At 41.0% G+C, this 18,566-nt stretch overlaps 4 protein-coding genes across 4 annotated transcripts; all 4 read left to right on the forward strand.

The window, feature by feature from the left end:
* Nucleotides 1–349: 349 nt before the first annotated feature.
* On the forward strand, nt 350–1,341 carry LOC310947377 (complement C1q-like protein 4; the record flags this gene model as incomplete). Its single annotated transcript, XM_083914167.1, has 4 exons — nt 350–356; nt 456–560; nt 659–799; nt 908–1,341. 4 exons carry the CDS (start codon nt 350–352, stop codon nt 1,339–1,341), a joined length of 687 nt encoding a protein of 228 aa, XP_083770293.1.
* Nucleotides 1,342–3,001: 1,660 nt separating this feature from the next.
* On the forward strand, nt 3,002–4,359 carry LOC310947378 (uncharacterized protein; the record flags this gene model as incomplete). Its single annotated transcript, XM_083914168.1, has 4 exons — nt 3,002–3,031; nt 3,435–3,545; nt 3,645–3,785; nt 3,884–4,359. The coding sequence occupies exons 1-4, from the start codon at nt 3,025–3,027 to the stop codon at nt 4,357–4,359; spliced, it is 735 nt and encodes a 244-aa protein (XP_083770294.1). The 5' UTR covers nt 3,002–3,024.
* Nucleotides 4,360–6,369: 2,010 nt separating this feature from the next.
* LOC310946818 (complement C1q-like protein 2) lies at nt 6,370–7,218 on the forward strand. Its single transcript, XM_083913375.1, has 2 exons — nt 6,370–6,463; nt 6,681–7,218. The coding sequence occupies exons 1-2, from the start codon at nt 6,382–6,384 to the stop codon at nt 7,103–7,105; spliced, it is 507 nt and encodes a 168-aa protein (XP_083769501.1). The 5' UTR covers nt 6,370–6,381; the 3' UTR covers nt 7,106–7,218.
* A 4,559-nt stretch (nt 7,219–11,777) lies between these two features.
* On the forward strand, nt 11,778–13,825 carry cbln18 (cerebellin 18; the record flags this gene model as incomplete). The annotated part of the gene is made up of 6 exons (XM_083914169.1): nt 11,778–11,880; nt 12,151–12,330; nt 12,738–12,887; nt 13,020–13,108; nt 13,217–13,297; nt 13,490–13,825. 6 exons carry the CDS (start codon nt 11,778–11,780, stop codon nt 13,637–13,639), a joined length of 753 nt encoding a protein of 250 aa, XP_083770295.1. The 3' UTR covers nt 13,640–13,825.
* Nucleotides 13,826–18,566: the final 4,741 nt, after the last annotated feature.

An 18,566-nucleotide genomic window follows, 5' to 3' on the forward strand; every position in this document is an offset into this window, starting at 1 on the left:
AAGACATACTATCTTTGTTTACTGATGGGAAACGCTGCACCAGGTGGATGACTTGCCTCGGAGGATAGATGATATCTGAACTACATATACAACACATAGCCCTGGAGGATATGTGTGTGTGTGTGTGTGTTTGTGCGTGTGTGTGTGTCTGTTGTGAAGTCCCCACTCAAACAGAAATTAGTTAAGGTATACAGGTGTAGAGGTGGACTATAGGTGAAACAGGGAGGAGCTACAGCATAGAATTGATGGGAAACATGTATGTGTATATATACAGGTGGGACTCCAGACCCTGCATCAGTCGACCACATCTTCTGCCCTCCTGAAGCCATCATCAGTTGCCGGCCTCATCATGCGAGGTGAGACAAGATATACTATAATGATATATAAACTATAACAAAGAAAGTTATAACATTTTTCTTTAACTCTCAATATTATCTCTGCTCTTCTTCTCCCAGCTATTGTATTGCTGTGTCTGCTGGAAGCAGCCTTCGCCCAGGATGTTAAATATCCTTGGATGGGAACTGGCACAGACTCGGGAACAGAACCCAACACAGAAAATGGTGAGAGATCTTTATAGCAAATATGGAACTTCACGTGATGAATCACACACACACACACGTCAGCCGAGCTTTCATCTGTATTCCTGTGTTTTTTCTAGTGTGTCTTACGGACCAGGCGTCGTGTGGCTGCTGTCTGATGCAGCAGCAGGTACACAGGATGAAGATGTTCTTTAACGCCAGCCTCAATGAGCTGGAGAAGGAACTGACAAAAACAAAGGCCGTCCTCAACAACGTGAGAGGTGAGACGAGTGCATGAGTAAATGTATTTACACACTGGGGGGGATCAGGGGTTGTTCTCAGTGTAACAACCTTCTTTTTGTTTTATTTCTGCCCCTCTGCATCTCCAGCCAGCCGCAGTGCCTTTTCTGTGTCTCTAACCAATGACGTCAAACTGAAGTGCTTTGGCCCGTACCGTGACGACAAGATCCTCGCCTACAAACATGTCTTCATCAACCTGGGTGATGGCTACAACAAGGAGACCGGTATCTTCACTGTCCCACGCTCTGGCGTCTACAGCCTCGCCCTCACTGTCTACAGTGACGCTGGTTCTCCCGGCAACACCTTGGCCGCCTGTGCCAGTCTGCTGGTAAACAACCAGGTGGTGGCAGGACCTAGTGAACGAAATATGCAAGATCAAGAGGACAGTGCCACTATTGTTTTGGCCCTCCACCTGAAGGCCGGGGACCTTGTGGCTGTTAACCTGCCCATTGGATGTTTCCTTTGCGATAACAACAGCCACTATAACACTTTCACTGGTTTCCTGCTTTATGCTACTGACTAGGGAAGTGTAACTGCTCTGGGATTTGTATCATCTCTTGCTACTGATGTGTCTGATGCATGAAACCTTTCTGTGGCAACAGTTGTGCATTTTATCCCTTAATCTATCTGCTGTTTTTTAACTATCATCCATCCCAACAACAAGCTGAATGCTTTTTGTTAACAGAAGCAAGGTTTAATCCAAGTCTGAAGCCTTTTCAGATATATAACCTTTTCAAAATATTGTACATCTATGTCACTATTGTTCATGTTCTGACCTTCCTCACAATACAGTCGAAGTAAATTTGTTCTTGTAACTGCAAATCTGTCACTGACCTTTATTTGATATAAATTGTGATGGAAATACGTGATATACTGTACCTGCACCAAAATAAATCCAGATTTGAAATAAAATAGCAGCCTTATGAGGTATTTTGTTTTAATCTCCAAAATGAGAGTGCGCAAATAGTGGTAAACCAACAAGTCCTGGGTTCTGCAAGGTAAAAAAAAAATCTGTTTTTGTCAGTGGAGTCTGATGGCTTTGATGAGAGCATAGAACTTTGTTTTACTGGTGTTAACTTAAACAATGTGCGTGATTCAAGGAGCATACACAGCATTTTTTTGTGGACTTTTGTTTAGGTGGCTAAAGTATGTTTAGCTGCTGACCCCATCCACAGCATTGATTAGCTTCCATGATGGTGCTGTTTCTCCAAACTACCGCCATCTACTGTAGGTAATACACTGACTATTGATAAGTACTTCACACAACCCAGCTTAAAACAAACAAACAAAAACCATCTTGTAATCAACAACTGCCTTTTGGAGAAGTAGAACGTGATGCAGATCACTTTTTATCCCTGATTTGATATATTGATTTCAATCGTCAAAAAATGGAGATATCAACTTTTTTATTCCACACATCCCTTGTCAGAACCTGGCTCCTACATTACCCACAATGCAACTCAACACAACACAACAGTTCATTCAGAGATCTGGGGTGTTATGCTAATAGTCAGTTCTTATCCTAAAGCATACATGTGAAGCTACAGGTCTGGTAGGCTTGAGCGTAGCCATTCTCTTTAATACAGGTATTTTGTTTGATTGAAATTCAGTTGCAAGATAAAGTTTACAATTTAAGATGTTCAACTGAGCTAGCTTAACAAACAGAACTCAATAAACCAACGATCTGTTCCTCTTTGGGTGAAATGTTGTATTTTTTTGTGCAATGCTCCACCTGTTCAGGTTCTTGTTTTTATTCCAAGAAGGCTAGTAATGAAAGACATTGGGTTTAACAGGCGGTTGGAGCAGATCCAGTTAAAATGCTAAAATAAGACATCAGTTGACTATAACATTAACTGTGCATATGCAGCTCTATGAATGGCTGCTGATGCAAAAACTGAGCTCCAAACCTCATCTCAGGTAACAGGCGATACCTGGGTGGCACCAACAACAAAGCCCCGGAGGGGGTGTGTCTGCTGGTGTGTGATTATTAGAAAATGAGAGCCCCTAGTGATGAAGGAATACATCTCCAGCTATAAAGTTATAAAGACAAAAGACCCAAGGAGGAGCAATGCCAAAAAAGGAGGATTAAAAATTAGAGGTAAAAAAGGGAGGGGTCTCAGATAAATATAAATCCACGACTTCTGTCACAGGATCATTCTACGCTTCTTCCATCCTTCTGAAGCCTTCAGCATTTACCAGCATCAACATGAGAGGTGAGACCAGATGCAAGTAACAACTACAGTGGTATGAAGTTCATGTGTTAGATGGTGGAAGCTTCCGACAGAACAAGGACTCAAGAATTAGTAGTGTGGGTTTGAAGTATCCTGTCTGAAGGTGGCTTATTAGTGATTAGTAATCCTCCATAGTTTGGTAAGAAAACATGGTTCACACCTGTATACTAGGGTTAAAAGCTAACACAAATGAAAGGATACAGTGTATTGGAGAAAACTGTGTGACTGGTTTAATGGCTGGTCCTTTGTTGAAGCTTAAACTCCTGCACCGCAAAATATGAAAAACAGCAGAAACAACAGAAAATCAGAGTCAGCTCATTGCCTTAGAACAACAATGGCTTTTCTGCTTTTCATTGGTATGTGTCTTTGCTCTTTTCCCCCTCAGCTATCGTATTGCTGTGTCTGCTGCATGCAGCCTTTGCTGGTTTTCAGAATATCTGGCCCGAGCTTCACTCCCCATCACCACATACAGGACCCGCACCATATATGCCCTATGGTGAGAGATTGTTAAGGACATAAGTCTATCCCTTCTGTCAAAACCCAGTTGTTGTGTCTGCACATACCAGCCACCTAATCTATTAATGTGCGTGTGCAGTGTGTCTTGCGGATCAGGCGTCGTGTGGCTGCTGTCTGATGCAGAAACAGATGGAGAGGATGGAGGCCTTCTTTAACATGAGCTATGAAGGAATGCACAATTTGCTGAAATCGTCAAAGATTGCCCTCAAACATATGAAAGGTGAGCAATGCTGAGAGGCTTGTCAAAATGTCATAAAGAATACTTTTTTATTCCTTTAGTCTAATTATTTCTTTTGCGTTTTCCTTCTGCATTTACAGAAAGCCGCAGTGCCTTCTCTGTCGCTCACAACAATATGGAAGACCTGACATGCTTCGGCCCCTTCGTTGAAGACACCCGCATCGTCTACAAACATGTCTTCATCAACCTCGGTAGTGGCTACAATGTGGATACCGGTGTCTTCACTGTTCCATGCTCTGGTGTCTACAGCCTCGCCCTCACCATCTACAGTGACACCGGTTCTCCCGGTAACACCGTCGCTGCCTGCGCCAGTCTGCTGGTCAACGGCCAGGTTGTGGCAGGACTCAGTGAACAAAACCAAGAGACGGGCCAAAACCTAGAAAAATATGCAGACAAAGAGGACAGTGCTACTTTTGTTTTTACCCGTCACCTGAAGGCTGGGGACGAGGTGGCTGTCAACCTGCCCAAAGGATGTGTCATCTGTGATGACCGAAAACACTATAACACTTTCACTTGTTTCCTGCTGTATGCTACTGACTACGTTGAAACGATGTAGGTGCGCTGGAATTTGTACCAACTCTTGACCTGCTGATGAGGTTTGAGTGATAGGTTTTTCTGTAGTGACAGTAATGCTTTGTTTGTAGCCTTTAATCTCAACTGCACAACTGATTGAGTGTCTTTGTTGTAACTGTAAATGTGTCACTGAATCATTTTATGTGATATAACATGACGGGAATGTTTAATGTATCTGTGAAATCACAACAAAATAAATCATTTGAAACTAAATGGCGTTATGAGGTGTTTTGTCTCCACACTCAATAACTGATGAAGCATCCTATGACACTGTTGGACTCACGATGGCATCAATTTATATCTTCACCCGTTCACAGCTGGTGTTGTTGCGGCTGGGGACCAGGTGAAGTCCTACCAACCAAAATCATGTCTCATCTGCAATCAAAACAGTATAACAGTATAAGTACACTTTCACTGGCTTCCTGCTGTATTTCTCTGAATTATTCAGCAAAGTATATCGGTTTTAGGCTTTTTAACAACACTCCTCCATCCCGACAACGCTATCATCCTTATTTTGGTTCACTATTCATCCCGAGATGCCGTCCCATCGATTATCAGTGCTACCTTTGGAGGGAAGAGAGGTTTTTAATCCACCTTTGACGCATTTTTCACCGTAGCAGCTGTTGATCTCTTTTGAAATTACTGAAATAATGTCTTGTAAATTGTGATAGAAATATTAGTTTTAAATATCTGTGTAACTACCTGAAACCTACCAGTGAAATTAACCAGACTAGTTAGCATTTCAATCTCCACTAAATAAACTGCATACAAAAAGATGGAGAGAGGTTGGATTAATGATTGAGCTACTTTGTACTGGTTAATAAAACTGTAACGTTTTAGGATGTTCTCAACCACATTATGAAATATTTCATTGAATATATATCATCATATATCAAATATCATCCACATAAATTAAATACAGTGAGATAAATAAAGCTTCTTGAATCTTGAATCTTGAATATAGTTCAACTTTAACTCAAATGCTGTATTGTATATTGTGGCCTTTTTTCATGTTTCTGGACACATCATGTCTCTAATGAAAGCAGCGAGGGAGACAGTAAGCATGAAACGGGATGTGACTCATAATAACACATCTATACCTTTTATATCATCTTTTCTTTTCATTATTTAACACAGCAAATTGATCTGGTACCGAAAAAAAAAAAATCACAAGCAGATCAGCGCACTCATGACTTAAAGCAATTCTTCTTCTTCTACTACCAGTGTATCAGATTGGATGAAGTGGTAAATCTAGACAGAACTACAGTGCAGATGCCTGAGACAATGAAACTAATCAATATGTTAAGAATCAGCAGCATAGTATCATGCAGCTCTTCAAACCGTATGCTCGTCTGCTGATGAGACTGCACTGGAAACCTCTTTCCAGACGCAGGTGATGCCTGGCACAGAGCCTTTGAAGGTGTCTGCTTGGTTACAGGAAAGTGAGAGCACCTGGTGATGACTATAAAACATCTACAGGCAAGTAGGGCGGGCGATTAAAAAAAAAAAAAAAAAAACAAGGAGGAGCGATGAGAGAATAGGAGGAATAAAACTATACTAAACTGGCAACCAGGGAGGGGCCCTGAGAAAAATATATATCCATGACACTTCCTCCACTAATCAGTCTATCACACCTTCCATCCTACAGAAGCCGTCAACATGAGAGGTGAGACTTAACACATTTACAGACGCAGTGTATACAACATTACAGTAACAGGCAACTCATGTAAAGCTCCTTCTGGGTTTAGTGCTACATGCCTTTTCTCTTTTTTCCCCTTAGCCGTTGTACTCATGTGTCTACTGCCTGCTGCCCTTGGAAGTTGGCCACATCGCCACACACCGGATCCAAACCCCAGACCGGGCGGTGGTGAGGAATAGCGGGTGCATAATCGATGTGTCTGCATATATTCTTATCTGCAAGTGTATTCATGTGCGTTTGTGTTCAGAGTGTGGCACGAGCGAGGCTTCTTGTAGCTGCTGCGTGATGGTTAAAGAGCTGGACAGGATGAGGACGTACTTTAACACCACCCTGAATAAGTTGGAGGAGGAGTACTTACAAATAGAGCAAAGTCTAAACATTATTGAAGGTGAGAGATACACACATCAAGAGTGCAGATTATAAAATCATCTAAACGATCCACACACACACACACACACACACACACACACACACACACACACACACACACACACACACACACACACACACACACACTCCAGGCTGTTACTAATGTTAATGAAACTACAATGATCTACTGTTTTTTTTTTAACTCTCAACCTGTTATCTCCCCTTTGCAACTCCAGACAGCTACACTGCATTCTCTGCCGCTCTACACGACGAATTTAAGTGTATCGGCCCCTTTTCTGAAGACGCCACCATCATCTATGAACATGTCTTCCTCAACTTGGGCGATGCGTACAGTGTGAACACCGGTATCGTCACTGTTTCAAAAGCCGGCGTCTACGGCATCACCCTCACGGTCTACAGTGACGCTGGTGCTCCTGGTATCACCTTGGTCGCCTGCGCCACTGTGCTGGTTAACGGCCAGATGGTGGTCGGTTCCAGAGAAATAAATACACAAGACCAAGAGGACAGTGTCACTATTGCTGTGGCCCTCCACCTGAAGGCCGGGGACGAGCTGGTTGTCAACCTGCCCAAAGGATGTTTCCTCTGTGACGGAGGCAACCACTATAACACGTTCAGTGTCTTTCTGCTTTATCCTGAGTAAGTTAGGGAGGCAGAGTGCACCACGGTACCAACTCTTAGAGTCTGCTGGAAGAAATCCTTCTGCGGTGCCTTGTGGCCCTCATCTCAATCTGATATTAATCCATCTAATCTGAATTCAACCTATGCAATTTGAGTATCTTAATTATGCAATAGCTTATATTGTTCTTGCTGAAATGATGTCTTGTAACATTTGGAGAAATTCACTAAATACCCATGCACCTGTAAAAATGAGACAAAAGAAATGTCATTATTTGAAATAAAGCAGTTGGCACTATTTCTGATTTTGTTTCAACTGTTGTGTGTTAAAGTCTTTATATATTACTGTTTTCTATCTCCCCTGTCCATTCTTGATGTAGTTTTACAGTGGTGGATGGGACAGAACTATTTTTTGATATTAGAATTTTACTCAATAACATATTTAAATAGATTTAAATAAAGAAATGGATTCACGGTTTTGGTTACTCTGGGTTTAAACCTTCCTTACAGAACATCATGAGAAAATAAAATCAAAATGAAAACAATATCACCAGCCAGGTGAAGTAGACTATGTTGTTAAGTCTAGATAACAATACCACACATACAGTACAATTAGATGGTAACATTTAGTTACTGTTTACTGTAGTACTTTTTATGCAACATTTTTACCACAATAAGACCACTGCATACAACATACAGAGCTTAAGAGACAAATTAAGGTTTATTATACAACAGATCCTCCTATCTTTGCTCTAGGCCGATGGCCAGCTTCAGAGCAAATGTATCAGTCCATGTCCGTCCCTTCTTTTGATAATTCAAGCAACTCAGTACAGGTTGATCCCTCATGATAGTTCAGGTGCTGTAGATGCCAATTACCTCTTGTCCTGTAAATGGGACAGGACGCCAGTCTATCACAGGGCACATAGAGACGAACAGAGACAGACAACAATTCACACCTACGGACAATTTTTCATTGTAACTTTCACACCTTACTGTAACTATGATTTGGAAATAAATTATTGACACTAACACTAAGTTTGGTGTTCATCTTCCTCCTTTGTTGCGGCCACGAACCGGTCGTAACACGTAAAGCAACCACTTATTTTCTGTTTGCAGTCCTAGACTGCTTGATTTCTATTGTTACTTACTTGTATAACAGTTTGTTCAGAAGAGCTGGGAGTTAGACCTCTCTTGGGAATTGACCATAACATCGCTATGTAGGATAACCCATTTTGGCACACAAAAGGAATGCATATTTCCTTACGCAATGTAATACACAGGACCACATTTCCTTATTTTATTTTTATTTTTGAAATCATTTTATGGTAATTTCTGTGTTTTGTCAGCTTCATCAAATGTGCGGGCCCAGTTTGGGAAGGCTTTTGACTTCAATAGTTTTCTACATATTAAAGGAAATTGTTAAATGAAAGATGTGGCACAATATTCAAACACATACAGCAATGAGATCTGTAGGACTGAACCATGATAAAGTGAATAATCAAACTTAAGTGAAAACATTTTTAATTAGTTGTGTATTTCCCGACTTCTTAGCAAGACATTGCTGCTGACATTACTCCACTTACTGATGACTGGCTTCATTCATCACAGGAAGATTAACCCACACACATTTTCACCTCCATATAAAAACAATCTTGGAAAGATGACCGCTCTTTTAATTTCACCATTATGGAGTTATTCAAAAGCTCTGGTTTGAAATCACATCTGAGGTCAGGGGCGCGGTACATGTCACATTTATCATGTGCTGTTATGTGAGTCATCTCAAGGATTGGGGCTCTGTTTTGATGAGAAATAAAATAAAAAACAAACAATAAAACATCTGATACACCCTGGCCTCCATCTAGCAGATAAGGCAATGCGAAGAACCAGGTCAGTTGATTTGGGATATAAAAACACCAACAAACACCAACAATGCAACGTCCCAGGAGTCAGGACTACATTCAAGGTGACTGTCAACAGAGGAAACACCTTGTTATCTAATAGGACCAGAGGAAGGAACAACACTGTGCAACTTCAGTTGTACACACATCTGACCATTAATCCCCAAAACGCACAAAAACATTTTCCCTTTAGACCCCCATTATGAGAGACGCAGATGTAATTTATTCCTCTTCATATTTAGATTTTTATGATTTTTATGAGTCTGTATGTACAACAGCGTGAGGTCGTATGAAGTCAGTGTTTATGAGAAGGTTTTTTTAAGCTTATTTTAAATGTTTTATGTATCGTCCTATTGTATTTTGCCTGTGATTTCTGAAACGGTGTCATAGATTTTAACTGCGCAACTAATCTACCTTCAGGTACAAATAAAGTAACCTGAACCAGAACCTGAAGGTCTTTGGAGAAAGCAATATTTACCGACAGCTTTACGGCCAACTAACAAATGACTGTGGAACAACAAAAGCTCTATTATAATCTTTATACATCACATAAAGGTGGTTTCCGGGTTCTTTGTTTGTCTGTGTGATACATATTGCACAAACAGCTTAGATTCCAGACTTTCTTTGAATCTGTCAAAAACAAGATGAAAGAAGGCAACAGGCAAGCATTTCATTGTGGCTTTGTGATTTATTGAATACATATTGGCCCCAAACACAGGATCTTTCCATTCAATACGGGGTCCACTTAAGCCAAATAACTATCACATATCTCAACCACAACGAACCACAATTATTACATCTGGATATCCATCAATATCCCACCTAAGGGAAAGTAATTGTGAGAACACACAGTATCACTACTCTCTTCCATCTTCCAGCATGAGAACCAGGTGACTTTGGGTCGTGTTCACAGATCTAGGCCTTTATCGATGGGCCGATAACACTTCCCTATCAGCTTCTTTTGTCTTCTCCTCTGTAGGCCACTATATTTCCTCAGGGGCCTGACAGCAGTGGTATCCATATCAGCATTTCCGAGCAGCTGGTGTCATCCAGGAGGGTGGCAATCAGACACTGCTGCCCTAATAAGGAGTATTATGGTCCCAACAATACAAGTTGAGTTTTTGTTGTTTTCACGCTAAATGAAAACCCTTGCGTGTACTGTATTACCTGTGGGTTTGTGCGTGCGCCTACAGGAGGTGTCATTGACCTCCGAAAGGGGAGGATCACCTCAAGTGCATCAATAAGAAGCTAAGACCATCCCCTGCTTAAAATCCTCGCTCTCAGTTTAACAAACTCACAACAACTCGACTATTTTAGTCTTTCAGACCAAGGAGAGGGAGGAACCAAAAAACAGTAAGTTTATGATTCCATTAGATATATTAATATATCTTAAAAGACAATCTAAAATTGGTCTTTCTGGTTGTCGCCCACCAAACATTATACACAATAGTTAGCTTAAATATTTGGCTAATTATTGGTATGATGATTGATATAGTGACACAAAAACAGGTTGGTAGGGCAGGCTGGGCTTGACTGGTATTGTAACACATCTAGAGTTTAAAGCTTATTTTCAAAATGTAACTTGTTGGTAGATTAAATACCTTAAAGCAAATTCATGAATCCAGCATGTGAATGAATTGAAATCAGTTGTGGTATCTTTACTTCCTGTCACTTTTGCTTATTTTTTCCCGTTATAACAGTTACTTATTATTCGATGTAATAACTTAGGCCTCTAAGGTTTCTGGCCACTAGGGGGCATAAAGAGTCGAAAACAAACTAATATGGGTTAAAAAAAAAGAAGTTGAGGTTAACCTAATGGCAAGCATATGCCTATATTTAATGGGAGTGGCTTTTCTGACCCCTCAAAGCTTTGGCCCAAACATTTATCTGTGTTTTATCTGCTCAATGTTTGAATTTCTTTAAGTGCCTAGTTGAGGCTTTGTTGTTGGCTAATTCAGGGCAGATTTGTTTCTGCTTCCTTGTAAGCATTGATTTGGTTATTTGCAGGACAAACGTGTAGATTGAAAAAAACAGGCACATTTTGTTGGGAAAGTGAAACATAAAATCCTCATCAGCATTTAAATGAATATAACATCATTTAAATAGGAAGAAGCTTCTCAGGAAGTATGTCCACAAAGGAGATTATGTTGTCAATTTGGTTTGTTTGTCAGCGGGATTACGAAAAAACTATTGCCCTGATTTACATGAAATTTAGTGGAAGGGTGTAGTATGGGTCAACATTTTCTGAATCACGTGGCAATTCCGCTATTTTTTTCATCATTGTTATATAGGGCCTTGGGTGAGATCTGCGCTCTCCAAGTGATCTTCTAGTAACACACTAAAATTCGGTTGACCTGCAGATCATTAAACACATGCTTACAGTGTTGTTTTGTGGAAATGGCTGCTCTCAATGACTCGCATAACGGTCAATTAATAACTGTAGGAACACTCAACTATACAGTGTAAAAGTATATAATACAATCAACTTGCACAACAACACTTAATATACAGTATGCAGATATCAAAAACATTGCTTAATACAGATTTAAACAGACTAATTTTGAAATCAGCATACAGGAAGCATGTACAAAAAAATGCTCCAAACTTTGCTAGAATTCCACTATTAAATGTTCAACAAGTGATATCAGACATGTGTAATTACTGATCTGAACTCAGTTAAGTAAAATTAAATTAAATAGCATGTAAACCATCTTGTGACAAAGCAGTAAGTGTCTCTGGTCTGGGTGCATATTGATCCATGATGACTGATCCAGTACTAACTATTTTCTTATTTTCCAGATGGATGTAATACTAGTTTTGTTCCTGCTGGGGTCGCTGTTTCACTGTGGTCTTGCGGAGGCCGAATATGACACTGCCATTGAAACCCTGAAACAGGCTGCACGTAAGCTACACACACTGTCATCACCTTCATCAAGCGCTTATCCACACTGTATACACGTCATATTCTTGATTCACGTCATCTGTCGGCTGCATGTCTTTTGTCACTACTTTACAACCAAAATGTGTTGTTGTTGTTTTGTTTTTTTACTTTAATTTACTCAAAATCGACAGAACCATGTTGTTTATTTGCAGCAAAGTCCTGCTTCATAGTGACACCTCTGCCCTCCATGTTGAACCTGTTTTTTCTAACCATCCCTCCATCTCGTTCCAGTCGTATGGGACGGTCCTCTGACCTGTGACAAATGGGACTGCAACTGCAGCTTCTATCACCAGCGTGGCTGCTGCTGTGCGGCCAATGATATGTTCCAGTTAGAAGATGAGGCCTTCATGAGGATGAAATACTTGTGGCACAGTCTCAGTGCACTGAAAGACAGAGTATATGAGCTTGCAGGTGAACGCACATACACTGATGGATGGTAGATTTACACTAACATATCTGGCAACACACACACACACACACACACACCGTACAATAAACACTCAGAACAGATAACTTCAAGTTAATTGTACCAGGGGGTGTTTGTGATTTGTGTGTGATGCTGCAGCTTATACCAGAAGAGAGGCAGATATCTTTGTGAGCGTGTGGATGTGAAACATCACTGTGGGCTATGTTGTTTCATTTCCAATTAGTTTTACTATTTTCTATTTCCTGTAAGTCCCATCCAAACTCTACTCCTCCCTCTTACTCTCTCTCTCTCTCTCTCTCTCTCTCTCTCTCTCTCTCTCTCTCTCTCTCTCTCTCTCTCTCTCTCTCTCTCTCTCTCTCTCTCTCTCTCTCTCTCTCTCTCTCTCTCTCAGGGGGTGTTAAGGTTGCTTTCAAAGCCACCATGGATCCAGATATTATCAATTCTGGATCTGAACAATGCTTTGGTCCTTTCAATACGAATGTGCCTATCCCCTACTCCATTGTCACACTTAACGATGGCCAAGCGTATAACCCCGCCTTGGGTAAGGAAACACACACATACACACAGAAGGAGTGAACTCAAATAACTTGTGAAAACTTTACCCACCACTTTGAATTGAAACCTCAAACATGCATCACTGCAGTGTCACTAACTTTTTCACTTTCCTCTCCAGGTACCTTCACCGCCCCGGTTGCCGGTGTTTATGTCTTTTCCTTCACAGTCTACTCACATGTGTCGTTGGATGGGCGCCTTTACCATAAAGTAAAACAGCCGGATAGACGTAACAAATGAAAACACATTCTGCTTGTTTAGCCGCATAGCAACAGGAAGTCATTTGTAACTTTGCTTTGTGCTCTGCTGCATCCGTAGGTCCTGCTGATTAGGAATGGGAAAGTGATTGCCTGCATTTGGGAAAACAATCGAGAAGACTATGAAGACAGTGCCAATCATGTGAGAAGTGAAAATAATCGTATTGTTTAACAAGAGCAAAGTAGCATGATTGCACAAATGGCGATCAAATAATACAATTTATGAGTCAAATTGTAAATTGTGAGGAGGAAAAATCATTTAGCTTGGGATTTTGACAGGATTTTGTCATGGTTATGTAAAAATGAACACTGTGTATACTTTCAACACTTTCAGGTGGTGGTATTGGAGCTGCAGAAAGGCGATCAGGTCTACACCGAGCTGATGTCTGGGAGGAAGCTCTGTAAATACCTGCAGTTCAATATTTTTACCGGTTACATTCTATATCCCCACCCGCACTCCTACACCGATATGTATCATTACTGAACTCTTAACTGAGATTCTGATTCATGAAAACAAAAGTGTATCGCATGTTGACCCATCGGAAGTATTTATGCACAATCGAGGGACAAGCCCCGTAGTTCAACCACTGCAGTAGAGATAAACAAGATAAGATGTACACACAGCTGGAGCGTGTGTATTCACACATTTACGAACAATCACAAAGAGGCGCACATTTATATTGTTGCATAGCATGAAAACAGAAAGAGTGAAAACATAAAGCATGGGACTAAACTACCACAATTACAGTTACAGTCTGTGTATAGAGGGAGTGTGATGGGAAGGGAGTGTGTTTTGATTTGGAAATAATAAAAGTTTATTTGACAGGTATCATTATTTTTTTTAATTTTCTATGTATTTTATCACACACACACACACACACACACACACACACACACACACACACACACACACGCACACACACACACACACACACACACACACACACCTGCTTGCCTCTCGCCTTAACCTTAATTTTAACCTAACCCTACCTTTAACCATTGACACAAAAATCGGCCTTTTCCCAAATGGGGACACAGCTTTGGTCCTCATTGGACAAGCAGTCCCCATTTAACTGGTCTTTCTGTTTATGTGTGCGACTTGGGCTACCTATGGGGACTAAACCACACCAAAGACCATGAATGGAAGTAGGTAGCATTCAGAGGCACTGAATGATAGCAGCGGATCATAACGCTGGCCTATGACAATATTGTATAACACTGTGAACAAGTGCCTTTCATGGAAGCTCACTACAACCAGCCAGACTAAGTAAATTCCTCCAGTTGAATAAACACATGATGTAGGAGAAGCTTACACACACACTTTCACACATGCATGCACACTCACACAAACATTGAGAGTTTAGACATACCAGTCATTCATGTGGCAGCAGGAAGTACTGAGTCTGTGTGGGTACGTTAAAGGGATAGTTTGACATTTTGGTAAATATGCTCATTCACCTTCTTGCTGGGAGTTAGATTGATAGTGCTCACAGCTGATAACAGCCAAGGCAAGGCAAGGCAGCTTTATTTGTATAGCACTTTTCATACACAGGGCAGACTCAAAGTGCTTCACAGCACAACATGTCATGAATTCAAATGCATTACAGGAAGACAAAGAGAATAAAAACATAGACAATAATAAAAACAGTGCGGACGTTAAAAGTGCAGAGATTTAGCAGAAGTGTTCAGGTGAACATAAAAGTTTTCAGTCTAGTTTTAAAAGTGGTCAGAGTGGGTGAAAGTCTCACATCTTCAGGAAGTTTATTCCAGCTGTTTGTTGCATAATGACTGAAAGATGCTTTCCCTTGATTTGAGTTTACTCTGCGAACCACTAACAGATTGGTCTCAGAGGATCTTAGTGATCTAGAAGGCTTATGTAGTGGGAGCATATCGGTGATATACCTCGGCCCTAGACCATGAAGTGATTTATATGTGAGCAGGAGGATTTTGAAATCAATTCTCTGACGTACAGGAAGCCAGTGTAATGATTTAAGAATTGGTGTAATGTGCTCACATTTTTTGGTCTTTGTTTGTTAGCCAGATGAGGGTTGGGAGGTGGATCTGGTAACCAGGCTAGATGTTTCCCTGTTTCCAGTCTTATACTAAGTGTAGCCTGGTATAAAAACATAATCAAGAATACAGCTACATTTAGTTCTGAACAAACACAGCAGTCGAATAACCAGTTTCATTTAATCGAGAAGAAAAAAAACTTTTAATTAGTAAGACGGTAATTTGGCTGCCTTTTTTTGCAGCCTGGTTCCACAAATTCAGAAAAGCGGAAGTACCCTAACGTGACGTGTCGCACCATCCCGGCTGCTCAATTTCCATGTAAATAGAGTTGATGCAGCTTGGCGGCACCCACAGCCAGGAGTTTTAAAAGCAGTAAACAGCTGATCACAGGAACGAGAGACAGCAAAATATCGACCGTGGTGATGAGCAACTGGAAAGCCTGTGAGATGCTGACTATCACGGCAGAGAAAGTCGTGAAGTATCAGATCACGGGGCTAACTTCTCCCCACACATATGTTGTACGTGACTATACGCCCAACTTTGTGCAAATTGCAGCCTTTGCCTGGCCGCAGATGTACCACATTTTGTATAAAAAGTCCTTTAAAGAAAAATCACTGAAACTTAATTCACCATTCACTGCAACCAAAAGTTACCACACCCAAACTACCACTGCACAGCCTACCACTCCACTACAAATCAGATGCCACAACACACCAAACCATACCGAGAGCACCCACCGGCTGCCACTATAGAAAACCCTACAGAGGGACAGGAGGACCAGAGTTAGTTGAGCTTAACAAAGTATATGTCCTGTATATACACACACACAAACTAAGTAGCATTAGTATTAAGGCTACTGACTACGTTTCATGGCATACAGTATTAGCAGAAAATACATATGTAGCCCCATTAAGAAGAATTCCTTTATTTGTCCCACAATGGGGAAACTCGATTTTCACTCTATTTTTTCATTTTACACACAGGCCCGAAATACACACACATGCACAGACAGGACCTATATAAATGCAACTAATGGAGAGATGTTAGAGCGAGAGGGCTGCCAGTGACGGTGCCTTGCTCAACAGCACCTCGGCAGTTGATCCTTCAGTTCCCAGCCAAGTCACCTATGGACTGAGCTACTGCCGCCCAAATACTTAGTCATTCATTGAGTTTAGTTATTTTATTTACATCAATTTACATTAACGTACTCAGTATTAGTTTACATTTAGTGTTGATAATCAGGAAGAAGCATTGGCTTATTCATTCCTACCCCTTCTCCAATTAGTACCTAGTACTATAGGTTTTCTTACTTCCTGTGTATCCTGTTTTTTATTTTAAATATATATATTTTTTTGTGATCTCGAGGAATATGTTGTGGCCTTAATATCTCTTAATATCACAAAGGAATAACATTGTGATTATGAGGCAAATGTTCATCATTTACTGATTGCGAACACAGGTTTGTACACACTGCAAAAGGCCAGTGATACAGACTTGATTTTCTCATCTCTCATCTCATCTCATCTCATCTTCAGCCTCTTATCCGGGGCAGCAGCTTTAGCAGGGGACCCCAAACTTCCCTTTCCCGGGCCACATTAACCAGCTCTAACTGGGGGACCCCGAGGCTTTTCCAGGCCAGTGTGGAGATATAATCTCTCCACCTAGTCCTGAGTCTTGATTTTATTTAATATAATTGTATATGAAGAGCTCTTTTCCAAAACGAGATAAAAGCCAAATTTTTAAAAAATGAGTTTGAGACACTTTGCCGTATATAGAACCTTTTCACTGCTTCATCAGTGTTTCTGCCAAATCTCTATATTTCCTTGTTTAAAATGGTCTCAAGATGCAGTTCCTTTCCAAACCGCAACCAGCGCCAAACCTATTTTTAGCCTACATGCGATACGTCCTCTCGACCAATCAGAATTCAGCGAGCGTTCAATGCGATCCAACATGGCGGCGCTCTGAAGCGGGAGAGTTTTTTGTGTCGTCCGTCCGTTCAACATGTTCAGACTGAGCCATAAACCATTTTGACAAGATACATTGAATATTAACCAAATGTGTGGGTCTAGGTAAAAAATGTAATTTTCCTGAAAACTATTAAAATGGATTTATAGCGTTTTGGAAAAGAGCTCCTCATATATATATATATATATATATATATATATATATATATATATATATATATATATATATATATATATGTATATACAATTGTGATTATGTTGACTGATTTCGCAATGTGATATGATTCACGATAGTAGGGGGAATGATCATTTTTGCATCATTTTTTTTCATTTTCATTGAAAAACATCAAAATAAAAATCACTATGGTGTGAATTTGGCGAGGATCTGTACCCTACCAAGAGTTTTTTTTCTGTAGAATACAATTTGCAGGCCGGGACATTTCTGCAGCTCCATAATACTTGTTTTTTTCAGAATGGTATTTTGACACTTATTGTGTAGCCCTAACGTGCACTACAGTGACAGTCCCTGAGAGTTGTTCTCAAGGTTGCAGTCGGATTTGTTGCTGCTTCGTTTGAGTGGTTACATTTGAGTTTCTCATCCTGAGTGAGATCCGTCTGCACCACTTTCCACCGAGGGAGTGAAGCCAACGGCGGTTCCACCATACGTTCAACACCTCTTACATTCAAACAGGAGCGCTGCCAAAAAGTGACTGGAACGGAATGGGAGTGATGGAAACGTCATGAGTGATGGTGGCGTGGTGTATACACACACACACACACACGCACCCACCCACACACACACACACACACAAACACACACACACACACACACACACACACACACACACACACACACACACACACACACACACACACACACACACACACACACACACACACACACTGGGTACAGCTACTGAAGAGGACCCAGGACTTACATGGCGATCTCTGCCTGGATGATGGTGATGACTCTGTTACTCCTCCTCACTCCCATCGCTACCTCTCCTCTTCTTTCTCCTCCTACTTTCTCTTCTCTTTCTTCATCCTCTCCTCTCTTCCTTCCTCTCCTCCTTCTCCTCTCCTCACCTTCTCTCCTTTTTTCTTCCTCTCCTCTCTTCCTTCCTCTCCTCTTTCTCCTCTCCTCGCCTTCTCTCCTTTTTTCTTCACTCCTCACTTCCTTCCTCCTTCTTCCTCTCCTCTTGTCCTTCATTTCCTCCATCTACTCTCCTCACCCTCTCCATCTTCATCTCATTCTTTTCTTCCTCTCCTTTACCCCCATTCTTTATTTCTTCCTTCCTCCACCTTCCTCTCCTCTCTTTTCCTCTAACTCTCCTGCAATTTCCTCACCTCCTACTTCCTCTTCCTCTCCTATGTTCCTTCATCTCCTCCTTTTGTCCGGTGCTGCCAAGTTGGCCATGTGGCTGACACGTAGGAACC

The sequence above is a fragment of the Echiichthys vipera genome, assembly GCF_963691815.1.
Source record: "Echiichthys vipera genome assembly, chromosome: 5".
Lineage (NCBI taxonomy): Eukaryota > Metazoa > Chordata > Actinopteri > Perciformes > Trachinidae > Echiichthys > Echiichthys vipera.

Coding starts and splice junctions, on each gene's coding strand:
- LOC310946818 (XM_083913375.1), top strand. CDS start 6,382: ATGAGGACGTACTTTAACACCACCCTGAATAAGTTGGAGGAGGAGTAC. Junction 6,464..6,680: donor AAGTCTAAACATTATTGAAG/GTGAGAGATACA, acceptor TTGCAACTCCAG/ACAGCTACACTGCATTCTCT.